The sequence below is a fragment of the Peromyscus leucopus genome, chromosome 13, assembly GCF_004664715.2.
Source record: "Peromyscus leucopus breed LL Stock chromosome 13, UCI_PerLeu_2.1, whole genome shotgun sequence".
Classification (NCBI taxonomy): Eukaryota; Metazoa; Chordata; class Mammalia; order Rodentia; family Cricetidae; genus Peromyscus; species Peromyscus leucopus.
Window position 1 is genome coordinate 51,943,531 of NC_051074.1, and position 19,192 is coordinate 51,962,722.

General features: G+C 37.6%; 1 protein-coding gene across 1 annotated transcript in view; it reads right to left on the minus strand.

The window, feature by feature from the left end:
- Nbeal1 (neurobeachin like 1) overlaps positions 1-19,192 on the minus strand; it is a 140,380-nt gene that overhangs the window by 58,278 nt on the left and 62,910 nt on the right. The window contains 10 exon segments of the mRNA XM_037210375.1: positions 1,432-1,590; positions 2,667-2,823; positions 5,137-5,239; positions 5,345-5,504; positions 8,407-8,540; positions 8,970-9,138; positions 11,652-11,741; positions 14,413-14,498; positions 16,813-17,116; positions 18,437-18,556. Coding sequence (XP_037066270.1) covers positions 1,432-1,590; positions 2,667-2,823; positions 5,137-5,239; positions 5,345-5,504; positions 8,407-8,540; positions 8,970-9,138; positions 11,652-11,741; positions 14,413-14,498; positions 16,813-17,116; positions 18,437-18,556 — 1,482 coding nt within the window.

A 19,192-nucleotide genomic window follows, 5' to 3' on the forward strand; every position in this document is an offset into this window, starting at 1 on the left:
TACCAAGTGAGCTCCAGGAAAGGCGCAAAGCTACATAGAGAAACCCTGTCTCGAAAAATAAAAAAAAAAAAAGAAAGAACAGTGTATATAGTTAACTGACATGAAGAACACATATTACTATTACCATCATTATTAATTTTTTTATTTTTGTATTTTGAGAGAAGTCTCCCTATGTAGTAGCCCTGACTGGCGTATAATTCACTATGTAGAGACCAGGCTGTCCTGTCTTCTAGTGCTGGGACTGAAGGTGTGTGCCACCACACCAATGCTAAAACAGACTTAACTCATTTACATAATAGGAATCAATTTTCAAGAACAGGAAACATTTGTGAAGCACCCCAAATAATCTACATCTAAAAATAGGAGTAGGAGCTGAACTTGTAGCCCAATTATTTCCAGGGGTAAAAGTAATGTTATTCAAGAGGTTATTGTCTTATAAACTACAAGAGGATAATTCTGTCAGAATATGATAAACAATCACTAAGAATTATTTTAGAAGAAATATTATTTCCTCTCTATGAATGAACCCTAGTGAGGGTAGATGCTCACTGGTAACTTACCATAAGCAACCCTAAAAGACAAACCACTTTAGACCTTTTTCTTGATCTTCATTTTCTAAAGCTTAGTAATTTCAAACACAGGCAATCAAAACATAAACCCTGAAAGTATGTTTCCTAACAATGTAAAAACACATGTCATCAGACAACTGAGTACAACAAGGAGAACTTAAAGAAGAAAAAAGCCGGTAGAGGACGCCTGGATCTTCTACTCTGAGTTCACAGAAAGCTCAATGGGTGGCTTCAGACAAGGGTCGTCTTTACAGTTTGGTAGCAAATAAAATGTACTCTGTGTGTTTTGACAAAGTCATTACTCTATAACATAAGAGTACTAAAAGCATCCGTCTTCTAACATTGCAGTAAGGACTAAGGAGACTACCACCCGACAAGTGCCAAAGGCTTGGCACACAGTGGGCACCACGGAGGTGCGCTATTATTTACTATTAAAATGCTCTGACGTACGTCACAGGTTTACTGCATGTCAGGAAGAACTCAGAGGTTTTATATTAGGGAAATATGACCAAGAGGATATTCCACTGAGATGATTTGTCGGGTTATATTAATTTTTGCTTGCTATTTTGATAGTCTTGCTTGTTTGGCAACCCCCACAATGCCCCCTTTTTTTTTAAAGATGTACTGGTAGATTTGGGGGGAGGGATATAAACTCAGCACATACTAAGCCAGTATTCTACTACTTAACTATATCCCAAGTCTACAGTATAGTTTTCAAAACACACAAACAACATGAAAAATATATAACAAACAAACTAAAGGAGTATGCAAAAGTAATTTAGTCATAGAATATATATATTGTGAGTAAATTCATATATTCACAAATGTCCAAGATATAAATATGCTTACAATATTTGTGTACCTTAAAAATGATTTCTCTTAGCTTGTCAGAGTACTTCTGATTTAACAGCAAGGCATACAGTATGTCAGCATTTCCTGGTTCAAACATCAGTAAGAAAAGCTGACCTCTAGTTGGGCTGGTCCGTAGGAGACTGAAGAGTATATCCAAAATTCCAAAGAGCTTTTCAAGTTAAACAACACAGAACAAAAACATCACTTATGTCTACAGGCAGCAAAGGGGCATACATCTCAACTAGTTATTGAACTACATCTACTACACCCTTTCCTCTCATCTCTCTTGCTTCTTCCATTCCCTTTTGCATAGTCTTTCGTTATACATATTCAATATCTCTGGAACTATTCCTAGCCTGTTTGCCCATAAGAAAATAAATCTCTTCCATAGAAGAGTCTAACCCGGTCTCTTCAACATGTAAAATGCCCCTATAAAACCTTATAGGTCTTATCTCTCTCTTACAATCATATTCTTGTTTCACTGTTAACTTCTTAATTATGTGGATACCACTATGTTAAAAGAATAATTTTATAACTATATTACCTGCACTGCTTAATACTATTTTATATCTATATAGTTAAGTTCTCAAATTAATAAGATAATATACACTAAGAAAATTAGGAAAACAAAACTCAAGAACTACAAGATAAAACAACTGTGTAATGATTTGGCTATGAAGTGTTCTCAAAGGCTCATGTGCTGAAAGCTTGATTAGTTGCTAGCTAGAGGCACTACTTAGGTGATCAGATCATAAGGACAGACACTGACTCCATCAATAGACTAATAACTAGTAAGTTAACAGGTGATTTTAACAGGCTATAGAGAAGAGAGAGAATCAAGGGTGAAATAATAAATAGAATTGTGCCTTTGAAAGCTATCTCTTGTTCCTTGCCCTTCCCATCCAGGGCCCTTCTGCCTCTTGACTGCCAAAAAGGAGATTTGCTCTACTATGCTCTCCTAGCAAATGCTCTGTCTCATCACAGCTCAGAAGCAAGAAGGGGAAATGACACTAGAATGGAAAACTCTTAGACCACAAGCCAAGGGAAACACTCCCTCTTTACAATAGCTCTTCTCTGATATTTTGTCACAGCAACTACTTTCCAGATAGAAATTACTTCTTTACCTGTGTAATATTTAATATTTAATCCAATAGAATTTTATTCATTAAACAATTAAGTATGTAAGTTTGTAAGATGACAAATTAATTTAACAGTTAAAAATAAAATGCATCTCAGGCCTCACACCTGTTCTTCTTCATTAGTAGCAGCTATGTAACCTATGATACTTTGTATTTCTTCATGCGTTCCACCTTTACAAAGAAAATATTTAATCAGTCCATACAAAGAAGTCCTTATCGTCCGAATATCCTCTGGAGACAGCTCATTACATGTACAACCATGCCTGAAAGAGAGAACACAAGGGTGGAAGCTGAGGTCTGCATTTAAACACTTTGACAATTTTATATAAAAGAATCCAGTGTTAAAAACTAAGGCTGGTCCCAGCACTCGGGAGGCAGAGCCAGGCGGATCTCTGTGAGTTCGAGGCCAGCCTGGGCTATCAAGTGAGCTCCAGGAAAGGCGCAAAGCTACACAGAGAAACCCTGTCTCAAAAAAAAACAAAAAAAAAAAAAAAAAAAAAAGTGGCGGGTGGCAGCTAATCAGCACCGGAGGCAGAGGCAGGGGATCTGTGAGTTCGAGGCAGCCTGGCTACAAGTGAGCTCCAGGAAAGGCGCAAAGCTACACAGAGAAACCCTGTCTCGAAAACAAAAAAAAAAAAAAAAAAAAAAAAACTAAGGCTGGTAAGAAATGGATAAAGGCATTTGTTACCAAGCCTGACCACCTGACTCTGATCCTGGGACGCACATGATAGAAGGAGATAAAGGAGATAACTAAGTCTCACAGCTGTCCTAACTCTACATGTGTGCTGTGGCATATGCGCCCCCCCCCACACCTACACACACACACACACACACACACACACACACACACACACACACACAGAATAATTTAAAAATTAAAAACAAAAACCTTTCTAGGTGCTTGCCATAAAGTTGACACAGTGCTTGCTGCATAAGCGTGAGGCCCTGAGTTCATTCGCCAGAAGCCATGTGAAAAAGGTGGACATGGCAGCCCACACTTGTAATCTTAGAACTAGGAGGGCAGAAACAGGCAGCCTGGGGCTTGCTGCTAGCCAGCATGGCCAAATAGCGAGCCACAGGCCAGGAAGAGACCCTATCTCAAAAACCCAAGGTGGATGGCATCTGAGGACTGACACCTAAGGTCTCTGGCTTCTACACACACATGTGCACAAGAACCTCATCAGAAAAATATAGCCAAAGATGGCCTGGGAAGCCGACTCACTCAATCAATATGGTACTTGCTGGCAACCTAAGGTCCTACAAGATAAAACAACCCCAGAACCCATGTAAAAAGCTGAGTGTGGCACCCAGGGTAGGGGAAAGGAAGACAGGATTCTTAGGGTTTGTTGGAAATCCATTCTAGCCAAATAGATGAGCTCCAGGTTTAAATAAGAGACTCCATCTCAAAAACCAAGGATAGCAATTAAGGAGGATACCAGAAGGGTTAAGGATTTAGCTAAGTAGTAGAGTGTTTACCTAGCAAGTGCAAGGTCCTGGGTTTGGTCCTCACCTCCAGGAAAAAGGCCACCAGGAGCTGGGTGTGGTGCCCACACCTTTAACCCCAGCACTCAGCAGAATCAGGAGGATCTCTGTGAGTTCAAGGCCAGCCTGGTCTACATAGCAAGTTCTAGAACAGCCAGGGCTACACAGAGAAAAACTGTCTCTAAATAAATAAATAAATAAATAAATAAATAAATAAATAAATAAATAAATAAGTAAAATAAATAAGTAAGTAAGTAAGTAAGTAAATAAGTAAATAAATAAATAAAGGGGGGGTGGAACAATACCAGAAGTTGACCTCTGGCACCCACAGCCTGTGCACATACACTCCTTTCACCCCATGAACACATACAACACACACAGACAGGCACACACATTTGAATATAGTTATTAGTGTTCATGGTACCTTTGCTTTTCTTTCCTCCTTTTTATTTTTTATTTTTTGAAATAGAGTCTAACCTTTCCAAGGTTTGCTCACAACTTGCTATGGAGCTGAGAATGACCTTGAACTTCTGATCCTATTACCTTTAACACCCAAATGCTGGGATTACAGGACTACAGCGCCACACTGTTTATGAATACCCACTGTTTATGGCACCCATAATGCTTATGAATCATGTTTATTAGGAAAGCGTGATACCAAACGAGTAGCTAAGTTGGCTTCTTTTACATTAAGGGACATTTTAAGAGTTTCAGTGACAAAAATAAAATCATTAAAATACTCACTATACGACTATAAAATTATAATACTAAGAATCAGACACAGTTGTATGTGCTTTAGATATTAACTAATTTAACTCTCAAAACCATCACAGGCCACAGCCACAGTTTTATTCTGCTTTTTATAGATGAAAAGTTTAAATACAGAGAATCTCAATGATTTGAACAGCACTACACAATTAGCAAAGCCAACATACAAACCTAATAAATGTGAATCTATTGCTCACCATTTTAATCTCTACACTACTCTGTTTCTGTGAAGTTTCAGAAAACCAGAATTTCTATAAGCTACACACTCCAGTCAAGTTCAGACAGAAACGAACAAATTAAACTGAAAAGGAACGAAGATGTCATACCCATAATAAATCCTAAGTGTATCCAGGAGAAACTGCACACCGTACTTCTTCCGGAAAACTCTCCTGCTGTCTTTAATGATAGTCGAAAGATACTGTATATGGCCTAAAATAAAATGTTCACTTATAAATAACATAACTAGAATAAAGTCACACAGGTCATATATTCCAAAACAACCATATAATATTTTATCTGATAGTTTGGTCTTACCAATTCGAAAAGGAAAATCTCCACGGTTCCAAATTCGGAAGTCAAAGAGTAAATACTGATACATTTGTTGAAGCAACAGTGAGTTTTTTTCTAATGACACCTGTTCAATTAGTAATTGAATTGCCACCAAAACATTAACATCCATTAGGGTACCTGGCACCTAAAATTTAACAGAAAGGGGTTTCATAAAGGTCAGTTTAAATAACAGTATGAAACTATGACTTCAAATAATTCAGAATGTCCCTAAAATAGAGAATAAAAAGTGGTACAAAATATAATTAACTTAATAAACTTTCTAATTTAACACTGGATCATATTTTCCTAATGTCATATTGCTAAAGTCTTTCTTCTTAATGCTCAAAGCACCTAATCACTCTAAATTTACAGACACTCTAAGAAATTATTTGTTTGTTTGTTTATTTTGTTTTTCAAGACAGAATTTCTCTGTAGCTTTTGGAGCCTGTCCTAGAATTCACTCTGTAGACCAGACTGGCCTCAAACTCACAGAGATCCACCTGTCTCTGCCTCAAATTGCTGGGATTAAAGGTGTGTGCTACCACCACACAGCCACACTCTAAGAAATTATTATCACTCCCATTTTACAGACAGAAAATCTAAGGCAGAGCATGAAACAGCATGTCCAAACAATTCAGCTTGCAAGGTTTAAGTTCAGGCAATCCAGCTACAGAATTCATGAGCTAACAGATGAAGGAACTGAAACCACAAAAATGATGAACCAGTATATGACAGAGCTTAAAAAGTTCTCCAGAAGGTGGGGCTAGAGAGATGGCTCAGAGGTTAAGAGCACTGGCTGTTCTTCCAGATGACCTGGGTTCAATTCCCAGCACCCACATGGCAGCTCACAACTGACTGTAACTCCAGTTCCAGGGGAATCTAACAACATGCAGGCAAAACACCAATGCACATAAAAATAAAATGAAATAAAAAAGAAAATTCTCTCCAGAAAACTTTAAGTCCAATCACTGCACATGGAGTGGGGACTTGCTCACATTCTCAGTTCTCTTTCCAGGGCCCACTATACCTTTCCCTTTACAACACCATGAGATGGACAAGACTGTGTTCATTCCCCCAACTCCTCTAATTTGATTAGCACATTAAGTAAGTTAAACCAAGAAAATGACTTTTTCTGGGGCCCTATACCCCAATTTCATAAGCAAGTCTCTCAATAACATTATAAAATGATTTTGTAGAGAGCTCAAAGGAATGGTAAACTAGTAGTTCCCCAGAAAGCAGGCTACAAACTTTGCATGCTGGCATCCTAGGTGGACCATAACAAAACTGGTGTAGACTGGGAATCCTTTCAATATCAGTTTCACTGTGTGACTGTTTTCTCATCTGGCCAGTGGTCTTAAGTCTGGTCTTCATAAACTGGCCTCCTAAGACAGTCTCTATGCTACACAGCAACTGACCTTGGAGGGGAGCCTGCACTATACACCACGTGAAAGCACACTACTGAAAAGAGATCTTAAATTGACTGTATAAAAACGCTACTCTTGCCCACATGAAATAACCTCAATAATTTCTTACTACCTCTGACACTAAACGGCAGTCTCCCAGTGGTAGGAGCATCAGACCAGGCAGGCATATAAGATTCACTCATCCTTCGTTTCTTTCCTCCTTCCTTTTTTTTTCTTCTTTCTTTTTAATTTTTTGAGACAGGGTTTTTTTGTACAACCCTGGCTGCCCTGGAACTCATTCTGTAGACCAGACTGGCCTTAAACTCAGAGATCCGCCTGCCTCTGCCCCCTCTACCATGTGCTGAGACTAAGGAGTGCACCACCACACCCAGCCTCAGTTTTTGTATCTTTCAGACTGCTCAGTGGTTATTTGAAATGGTCACACAAAGCCTAACTGATTTTTCCTTTTCTTTTTTGAGATAAGGTCTTACTATGTAGCTTGGACTGTTCTAGAACTCTCTATCTATTCAGATAACCTCAATCTTACAGAAACCAGTCTCCCAAATGCCTTCCAAATGCTGGGATAAAAGGTATGCAAAACTATGACCAGCCTTCTCCACAGGGCACCTTCCCTCCAGCACTGTCACTGTGAGAAAACCTACCATGGTAAAGTAGCATGCTGGCCTCATCAGTCTCTTAGAATGCCTCCCCTGCCTTTCCAAACCTCTTATAATGGGGCCTTTTCAGCAGATACTAAAGGTAAAAAACAAAACAAAAAAACAAAAAACAAAACAAAAAAAACCTGCAGGAGAGAAGCCAAATCCTGATACCGATATATGCAATATACTTCCAATCAAAGTGGCCTTGCAAAATTTGCTTTAATTATTCCTTATAGATTGGAACTTATCTGAAGGCCAGGTTAAACTGGAAATTTGTCTTTATATATCAGGTCAGGCACAACTGTACACATCTATAATCTTAGCACTCAGAAGGCTGACACAGAAAATTGCAAATTTGAGGCCAGCCTGGGAAACATCGCAAGATCCACTCTTGGGACTTGACAATCCCTAGTTGTTGCACACAGACTTTTATTTCATTTACTGCAAATAGCTCAGCTCTCTTCTCTCTCACAACAGTCGGAAGATTTCCTAATGAACGTATGCATACAGTCAATGCCAGCTTAGCCTTGTGAAACAGTCTTCTGGTTCTCAAATACCTCAAATACTACACCTAGCAACTAAGGAATATACATCAAAGAACATATATTCCTTTAAAAAAAAATTTATTTATTATGTATATAGTGTTCTGCCTACATGCCAGAAGAGGGCACCAGATCTCATTACAGACGGTTGTGAGCCACCATGTGGTGGCTGGGAATTGAATTCAGGTCCTCTGGAAGAGCAGTCAGTGCTCTTAACCTCTGAGCCATCTCTCCAGTCCTAAAAGAGCATATATTCGTATATAAGTAATTTGTATTATTCTATTAAAGTTTATAAAAAGCTGCCTGTGAAACAAATCATATGTATTAATACAACTTGAGCTGTAATATAGTAATCATTAATGACATTTATTAGCAGGAATAAAATCACAACAGTCATTCATGATCATCACTTGATAAATCAGTATCACGTTAAACTTGATTACCTTCTGAAGTAAGGCACCAAGCGTTGCAACTCCATGGGACTGAATAAGATTATCCTGGTTGATAGGATGTCTCTGAATAAAGTGTTTCACAATCAAGATAAATGTTGCAACTAGATTTTTCTCTAGTCTTGACTCTGTGAAACCAGGGAAACATAATTATCATAGTCACTCTCATCACTTTTATATCGTATATTTTATATCATAATACACACTGTAACAAAGAAGCTATCCAATTCAGTAGCTTGCCTCCAAGATTCATTTATACAGTGAAATCAGAAAAAGCAGCAACTACTTACTATGTAATTGTATTCATATGCAAATACTTTCTTTACCATGATTTAACAATGTGGTGAGTTTTTTCCCACTAAGAGTATAAACTAAGGAGAGTCAAAAGCAAAGTTACTCTCTTCACTGTTTGAACCAAGTCTTACAAACTTACCGAGCTATGCCAGCCCAGGAGGGTGACTACAACAGCTATAAATACTTAAGTGGTATGGCATTTTATTTTCCAATTAATTCTCAACTTTCTAAATGACTAATTTAGGCTAATGTAGTTTTATTACCTGACGCCTTTGTGGAGGCCAATGCCATACATTCTTGTTCAATAGGTGTTATAAATTCAGGAACTTTGTTTTCACTCATTCCTTCAGAAGTCTGTCCTTCAATAAAGTGGCTTATTTGTTCCAATAAAGGAAAAAGTACATTTAACCCACCTATACAATTGATGATGTCCTGAAAACAAAATTAATTTTTTAAATATTACAATATAAGAACAATGGTATAATTTAATATTTACAGGATATATGAAGATAGTTTGTTAATAAACCTTAAGTAATGTATGAGATAGCCTAAGCTGGAAGATATTTAAGCAGACAGTCTCAAAGATAACCATAACTTATATTAAAAGAGACCATTTCAGGCCATTTCCCTGTGCTTGTTAGAACTGAGGAAGTTCAAACACAGGCAACGTGTAATGGAACTCTAACAATGCTAAGAACAAGCAACTGTACCACACAGTTATGCATTAAAAAAACAGGAGAGGAACCAGAAGTATGACTGACTCTTCTAATTTTAGTTAACAAAAGGTGGAATGGGTACAGTAAGCTAAAATACGAAACGTGCTGTATGCCTGACATACAGACGATGGTATATAAAGCTACTCTTTTATTGGTCATTACAACATTCAGACCTACACTGATGTGTTATTGTACCCTTATAACCCTACTACAAGAAAGGATAGGGCAAGGACATTCCAAGTTCAAGGCCAGCCTAGGAGGGATAAGAGAAAAGAGGAGTAGAGGAGACGACAGGGGAGGGAGAGGAGGAGGGAAGGCAGGAGGATAGGCCATCAGCAAACCTCCCATCTCACACAGTCACCTGTCACAACTGCAGCTATAGGACACTTACTCAGCAAAACCTCCCCATACCAGAGGCTTTGCACTGTGCCCGAGAGTTCAAGACTTATTCATATACTACACGCCTGCTACTTTGTTTTGATATCTTTAAATGACCTAAAATTTATTTTACCCATTAGATAGAGAGTATGTGTTGGGGGGAAAACATACTGATTTTAAAGAACTCTTTGTGTAGTAGTAACTTGCTGTGGGATGTTCTGTATGTCCTGTGGGAGCCCGTTCTTGGGTTCCTCATGGCTTTACCCAGCAGGTCCTCATAGAGGATGATTAGGACCACGGGCCTGAGTGCAGGTGCCTGAGATGGTCTGCACTTGGCTGTGCTGGGGGATGGTCTGTATGTCAAATTGCTCTGATTGGTCAATAAATAAAACCTGATTGGCCAGTGGCTAGGCAGGAAGTATAGGCAGGACTAACAGAGAGAAGAAATAAAAGAACAGGAAGGCAGAAGGAGACACAGCCAGCTGCCACCCTGACAAGCAGCATGTGAAGATACCAGTAAGCCACGAGCCACATGGCAGGGTATAGATTTATAGAAATGGATTAATTTAAGCTATAAGAACAGTTAGCAAGAAGCCTGCCATGGCCATACAGTTTGTAACCAATATAAGTCTCTGTGTTTACTTGGTTGGGTCTGAGCGGCTGTGGGATTGGCGGGTGACAAAGATTTGTCCTGACTGTGGGCAAGGCAGGAAAACTCTAGCTACACTAACTGAACATTTTGGATGGCAAATATCTTCCTTCTTGGCTTTTTTGTTGTTGTTTTTCTGTGAGGAGGAGGGCTTTGATTTTACTTAAGCATCAAAATTATAACTGTTTTTCTCTTAATAATTCTGTTCCTGTTGTATCCCATATTAGACAAAATGTTTGATTAGTTGAGTTGTATAGCTACAATATAAAGTATTAAAGACTGGTTTTCAGATCTGCACAGCATACCTGAGATAATTAAGTTTCTATTTATAGCACACAGACCTAGTCTTGTAAAGCCAATATTACAAGGTATGCAGCTTACATAGGAATACATGCAATAGCGTATTTAAGTTTGCTAGGTTGATGGCATAGTTTACAAAGATAAGTTTTAGTCATTCAACTACTGTATCTATTCATCCTTCACAATATAAATCTGAATATCATTCATTCATTCACTCATTTTAGGTTTTTGTTTTGTTTTATTTTGGAGACAGAGTTTCAATAATAGCTTTGGCAGCCTGGAACTCCCTATATAGACAAGGCGGAACACAAACTCAAAGAGATCTGATTCTTTCTGCCTCCTGAGTGCTAAGATTACAGGCATGCACCACCATGTCTAGTGTTACATACAATTTTAACAGAGAACCATTATTAATTCAGTTTGGTGATACGTAAAAGATAAAAGCTGGGCCAGCTCACTGAGTAGGTTGGATGGTTCAGTGTATAGAGGTCTTTCTCTGCAAGTATAAGAACCGAAGCTCTGAATTCAGATCCCAAGCACCATGTAAACCTCTGGGCAGCACTGCCTGAAAACTGCAGCACCAGGGGAACAGAGACACCAGGGTCCTGAGAGCTCACTGACCCAGCTTAGCCTAGAAGGCAAGCTTGCAGTTCAATCAGCAGTAAGTGAAGAACAACAGATTTCCAGCATCACACAGGCATGCACCTCCTCCCCCTCATCATCATACAGGGCCTAGGAATGTGGCTCAGTGGCAAAGCAGATGCCCAGAATACAGAATGTCCTGGGTCCGGTTCCTAGTACTGGGAGGAAAAAAAGATTCTAGCTATGTGCTATGTTTAAGTAAACTTAAAAATAAATTTAAATTATATTATGTTGCCCATTGTATATTATTATTAACTTACCTTAATGTCCCAATTAACTACTTTGTTTCCTGTTAATCTTCCATGCAAATAATTAGTAGACAAGTCGAGGCAAATTGAATTTTTGCAAGCCTAAAAACAAAAGAAAAATACAAGCATCTTAGTGCAATTAGAACAAAACATAACTTTAATTATATAGACGTACATAATCATTATTTTAAAAGTACATAATAAAATCAATTAATAACTTGCCTAGCATTTGCCTTTTACTGTTCTATCTATCTATCTATCTATCTATCTATCTATCTATCTATCTATCTATCTATCTGTGTGAGGGCATACAATCAGATCTATGTCTGTAGAGGCCAGAGGCAGACATCAGGTCTTGGATGTCTTTAATCACTCTCTACCTTCTTTGAGAAAGGGTCTCTCACTTAATCCAGAGTTCACCAATCAGCTAGACTACTAGCAAGCAATCTCTCCGCTTGTCAATGACACTCCACCACTGAGGTGAGAGGCACACATCAGAGGGTCCTTATGTTTAGTCATAAAGTTCTTTACTTACTAATCCATCTCAAGTCATTAATGTCTCATAAAAAAAAAATCAGGGACTAACTTGTACTCATTTAACAAAAGTAGATCATCACTGCATTCAGTTCTTGGCACAAAGACAACACCAAATTTTAAAGAAAAAGATGACTAAACAACTACTACAAATAAGGACAAGAATGAAAAACAGCTGACAAGTGAAAAGTCTTCAACATACCATTCAACACACTAGCATTCACTAATACTTGAGTTATTCTTAAAAAGTGCTCAAAAAGCTGGTGAAAGAGATTACACCAAGTAGAACTTGTCTCTTAAAACATCGTTTTTAAAGCACTTCATCAATCTCCAAAAAAAAGGATATGAAGAATGCAAGAGCTCCATGAGCTCACTTCACTTTAGAGACATGCATCATTATATACATTATTTTAGAGAAACAAACCTTTAGTAAACTGATTTGCCTACATATGAATCACATTTCTTGGGGGAAAAATAAGACAGTAACTAATTTTTGACAGTATAGATTTTTTAATTTCTGTCACAAGCTGGGTAGTGGTGGTGCATGCCAATAGTCCCAGCACTCAGGAGGCAGAGGCAGGCAGATCTCTGTGAGTTTGAGGTCAGCCTGGTCTACAGAGTGAGTTCCAGGACAACCAGAACTACAAAAAGAAACCCTGTCTTGGAAAACAAAAACAAACAAAAAAACAAAAAAAGTCACAAAAAAATACAATCTTAACACCAGATTTAAAATTACTTTGTAAAAAGGTGACAACCATAATACTAAAAACCAATGTCCATTACATGTCAAGAATATGTCAGTCTAACAAAAACAAAAAACACAAAACAAAACAAACAAAAGAATATGCCACTCAGCATACTATTTGGATTAGATCCAATGATTTCCTCAGCATCTGTCTGCACACTGGAGAATGACTAGGAAAGACTAATAGTAGCCAAGAAATTAAGTTGTTATGGTTGGTGAACAAACATACTATGAATAAAGTACATGGATCTTGACTGGATCAAAACTAATTTGTGCTAAGTAAGTATTTTTAGGGAAAACTGAATACAGATTATATACTCAATTATGTAAGTAATTATGTAAATATTCAGGGATCAAGTTTTATAGCTATACCAATCTGCTTTTACAAATGACCTGAGAAAAAGTCATCAGATACAACAAAATGCTAACAATTGGCTAATTTGGGTAAGGAATACATAGGACTATACTACTTTTTTTTTTAAAACTTCTAAGGTTTGAACTTTATCGAAATACAAAGCTGACAGAACATAAAATCAGTAAGTTTATTAGGTCAGCTATAACAAATAAATAGTATGATCACGTACCAGCTTGCTAAATTAGAAAAAGGTGTTCTATATTATCTCACACAATAAAAGTATTTTCTGTGGCAACGTAACACTAACTATGATAAAGGCAAATAATGCTGTTGTGACTCTTCTCTGCTTTCTTCCTTCCAGTTGTCCCTTACATCTTTTTTCCTTCAATCTGTGCTAGTTCCAATTACTTTTGCTAACTGGGTCTTTGAAGGAAAACAACTAGACATGGCAGGTATACTGGAAAGGTTTTCTGTCCTTTAGAAAATACCAAACCCCCCACTCAACATCACATTTTAAAAATCCAAATCAAAGTTTAAGTACAACTGTTTCACCTCTCTCTTCAGATAACTAAAGAAATACAAGTTAAAAAGGTTTCATCCACTAAAACCAACTCAACAAATACCCGAAACTAGACCAATTCACACTAGCAGAATGACATAAACTAGTCCAATTCACACTAGTAGAATGACATGGACTAGTCCAATTCACTAGTAGAACTACATAGAGTAGTCCAATTCACACTAATAGAATGACATAAACTAGTCCAATTCACACTAGAATGACATAGACTAGTCCAACTCATACTAGTAGAATGACATAGAATAGTCCAATTCACACTAGTAGAATGACATAGACTAGTCCCATTCAGACTAGTAGGACGACATAGACTAGTCCAATTCGCACTAGTAGAATGACATAGACTAGTCCAATTCACACTAGAACAACACAGCACCTGAACTGTACTTGGAGAGGTGTGCCTTAATTCTTGCTGTTTCAATTTCCTTTGAAAATCCCTAATGTTTTAAAAATCAGGACTGAAGACCCTCCTCGATTACCCACTGAAAGGACAAAAGGAGTAGACAATGACTTCAAGCTCACAGCAGCTCTAACCATGGACAATCCATGCATTTACTCTGACCTTTGCTGTGTAATGAAGGAGGATGCTACTTGGCAGGTCGGCCATATCACAGTCTTGACTCTTCCAAGGGCTTAAACAATTTGGACCTGAAATTAGTTACACACAACATACATCACTGAATATACATGGTCTCCTTAGTTCAGTGTTACCAGAACAAAATTTGAAATCAAGATGTTTCAAGTTACTCAAATAACACAGCTAAAGCACACTGTGTAACATGTACTTTAGTTTTACGTCACCTATAAACTTTTCCAAACCTAAAAAATTTGGGGAGATTATCAATCTCTGCTGTAGAAAGAACACTGTCTGTAACATATGGAAATATTATAAAATACAAAAATCGTATTGATTTACTGTAAATAAATTCAAAAGAATACAAAAATAGAAAAACATCAAAAATTAATGTGATAATGGGTAAGGAGGTACACATCTTTAATCCTAGCACTCAGAAGGCAGAAGCAAGCAGATCTCTGTAAGTGCAAGGCCAGCCAGGGCTACATAATAAGACCCTGTCTTAAAGAAAAAATTCAAAAGCTGGGCAGTGGTGGCACACGCCTTTAATCCCAGCACTTGGGAGGCAGAGGCAGGCGGATCTCTGTGAGTTCGAGGCCAGCCTGGGCTACCAAGTGAGTTCCAGGAAAGGCGCAAAGCTACACAGAGAAACCCTGTCTCGAAAAACAAAAAAAAAAAAAAAGAAAGAAAAAGAAAAAATTCAATGTGAAGAGAAAGCAGAGAAATGGAAAGTATTGGTAACAGTTTAAGTAATCTAAGTAACAGTGCTCAATTTCATTTGCAACTGAAATGCAAGCTCAAACAAGGATCCATTAGACATATAATGGAAGAAAAACATGTGTGTGTGTGTGTGTGTGTGTGTGTGTGTGTGTGTGTGTGTGTGTGTCTGTGCACGCACACATATGTTCACGTACATGTGCTCATGAGGCCAAAGGAAGATGCTGGCCATCTTCCTGTATCTTTCTCCTCCTTAGCCTCTGCCTAGTCAGCATATTCCAGTGTGTGCCACAACCAAATCCACCTTATTTTTATTAAATAGATCTTTCACTCAGCATGAAGTTCATTATTTGAGCTAGGCTAGCTAGACATCAAACTCCTAGGATACAACTATCTTCACACATTAACACTGGGGTCCTATTATCTCGAAACACTCATGCCATCGGAGCAGGATGTTTTGATGAAAAACAAGCTACTCTGCAGAATTATGTCCATGACTCTTAAAAGATTTAAATTCAGAATATTCTGGTAGAATACAACTATAAGACTCTAATGTTAGAATTAAATAGTACTTAATATATCATACTGAAAATCATAGCCAAAAGAAAAAAAAAAAAACCAAGAATATTTACAATGTTATCCAAGATTACCTAAGTGTCCTGCCCTCAGAAATTCTTCAGGTATATTAATAAATGAATTATAAAAATGACAAGTTCTGGAACAAGACTCATGATTTTGGAATTAGCTATATGATTTCTTATGTAGATAGGCTTATATTCGATTTCACCAACTCATTAACATCTGTCAAAAGAACTGATAGTGTTACGGATGGAACTGAATGACCTTAAAATTCACTCTAAAAACATAATTTCCAATATGACTGTATTGTAAATAGAGCCTTTAAACAGAAAACTGAAGTTAAATGATGTCATAAGAATTGAGTCCTAATCTGACAGGGTCCCTCATTAGAAAAGGAAGAGACACTGTAGAGATCTGTCTTTTCTCTGTCCATGTACATGTTGAGGGGAGATCAAGTTGAAATTACAGTAAGAAAGGGCCCCCCCAAACAAAAAGAAGCCTCACTAGGAAACAACATTTATATCACCTTAATCTTAGACTTTTATCCCCCAAAATGTGAGAAAATAAAGTCTGGTGATTAAAGACACAGTCTGCAGTAATTTACTATGTATGGCAACCCCAGGAGACTAACACGGGCAGCAGTTTCAAGGATTAAGACATTTAGATATGACTCAAAATGGGGCTAGAGAGATGGCTCGGTGGTTATCAGCGCTTACTGCTCTTGCAGAGGACCTGGTTCGGTTCCCAGCACCCTTACCAAGCAGCTCCCAACTGCCTGTAACTCCAGTTCTAGGGGGTCCGATTCCCTCCGGCCTGTTAGGACACCTGCACACACATGGAGCACATGAAAAAGGTGCACACACACATACACATGCATAAATAAATCTTTAAATATTTCCTAAATGCTAGTTTTAGCTATGCCTACAAAAAAAGTATAGGACACAACAGACTTTTCCTTTCAGTTCCAATGAAAACAACCACAAGTTTGTAACACAGCTCAGTGCTTGGGCCACTTGCTTAGTATGTACTAGATACTACTGGGGGGGGGTGGAGAGACAATGCTAAATACTGTGACTGTACATACATGCTCACCTGCTAAATATAAAGCCTTGACCTGAGGAGGCTGCAGTGCTTCGTGGAATACAATAACAGATCCTAGCTGGCCCTCCAGGGATGTGGGGCAACCCCATTCACTATCTTGGGTTCCAGCAGAAATTAATTTGGTAACTAATTTTGATTTTTCAGTTGTTCCTCCCCAGGAGGCTGATGACAATATTCCACCAAATGATGTCCGATGAGGGCTAACGGGAGTGGAAAATGGTGGATCTGGGATTTGAGAGGGTGGAGGAGTGGTGGTTCTTTGCCCAGCTGAACCAATACAACAGGAAGTAAATGGCTAAAAATTAAACAAAAATGACAAAGACTATTTAAAATCATACAACTTTAAACACATCTCTCTCTTCACATTTAGAGTTGACAGTGTAAAGCTGAGTTAGGTGACACACACTTAAGTCCCAGCATTGGTGAAGGCCAAGTCAAAAGTGTCATGAGCTGCCGAGTAAGACCCCATCTCAAACAACACAAGCTGAACAATGAAACGAAATACTAAGGAGCTGGACATGTAGCTCCATGGTAAAATACTTGTCTAGCATGTATGAAACTTGGGTGTGAGATCCACCAATGCAAAAATAAATAAATGAATTTAAGATTAAATAAAAATAACATGAAATAGTTTATATAAAACTAAGGAATAAACACATTGAAAACAGAAGTGGAAGCCAATTTTTCAACTGGATCATAGCATATATATAGGGAAGTATATACATAAGGCATCAATATCAAAGTTATCTTTGGCCAAGAGAATACTGACATTTTATGAATCAGTAAGTCTTTTTTTTAATGGGTGAGTATTATTTATAAAAGGTTAAAAGAGCTTTACTATTATCTAAAACAGAGATAATTACTTTTCCCCCACACACAATTTATGTTGTATTATGTAACAGTATAATGCTAATTAAAAGCTACCTTCAATAGTCATGATGAGAAGCAAGAAACTTATTAGGAAAACCATACTGATAAATACTCTATTTCATCCTATTAGTCCCAGAAGACTTTCTTAAATTAGCCAGTCTCAAAAAGCTTTATTAACCTGTATGGAGAATAAAGCTTCAAGAGACTTCATCACTAGTTCAAATTTAACAGAGATATTTAACAGAGATAGGAAAGTCTATCATAGTATTTTCTTAAACATTTTATATACTTAGAGTGGTTTTGTTTTTTTAATGACACTTTTGTATGGTCTTTTTATTTCTTTGGCTTTGCTACATCTACTTTTCTAAGCCTTTCATTATAATTCTTTCTTGAATTGTTTTTTTCACATAATGTCTGACATTATCCAAGAGAAATGAATACCAATTTTCTGTATCTTAATGTATAGAATACAGTTCAAAAATTTTATGAAAAAATTCAGAATATATTTTCTAAATATTTTTAGGATTGTGCCTATAAAGAAGAAGTTACGCCGGGCGGTGGTGGCGCACGCCTTTAATCCCAGCACTCGGGAGGCAGAGGCAGGCGGATCTCTGTGAGTTCGAGGCCAGCCTGGGCTACCAAGTGAGTTCCAGGAAAGGCGCAAAGCTACACAGAGAAACCCTGTCTCGAAAAACCAAAAAAAAAAAAAAAAAAAAAAAAAGAAGAAGAAGTTACATATACGTACCTCATTCATGGCAGGAAATCTGAGAGGGGCAGAAACCTTTTGTTGTCCATTGTCATAGATATAGACAAGACTCTGACCAAAGGGCCTTTTTCCAGGCATGTGAACGATGGTTATGTTGTGCTGATGAAATAAAGCATACATTAAAATGACTAAAATTACATCATGCCTTTGCAATGACATATGCTTACAGATTATTACTCCATAATTTGTGTGAACAAAATATTAAGGACAGCTAAAATTCTGACTCAATGATACTCTCAGAACAAGTAACAAATTCTTATGTATTACAAACAATTAAGCCTTTACAAAAAGACTCACAAAAATTATGTTTCTTCTGTATTTTCTAATGTTCTAAATAGTTTTTTTGTTTGTTTGTTTTTTTGGGTTTTTTGAGACAGGGTTTCTCTGTGTGGCCCTGGCTGTACTGGAACTCACTTTGTAGCCCAGGCTGGCCTTGAACTCAGAAATCTGCCTGCCTCTGCCGAGTGCTAGGAATAAAGATGTGTGCTACCATGCCTGGCCCCTAAATATTCTTAATTTTTTTTTTCAAAGAGAAACATTTTGTATTTTTGAGGTAAGCAACATTAGCTTAACAAGCTCACATTTCATTTTGAATTGAAAATCAAAATCAGGAGTTGGGGATTTAGCTCAGTGGTAGAGCTCAGTCCTCAGCTGGGGGGGGTGGGGGGTGGGGAGAAAGTCAAACTCAATCTAGGAAATCTTCAAGGACTCATAAGTTTCAGAAAAAAAAATTAC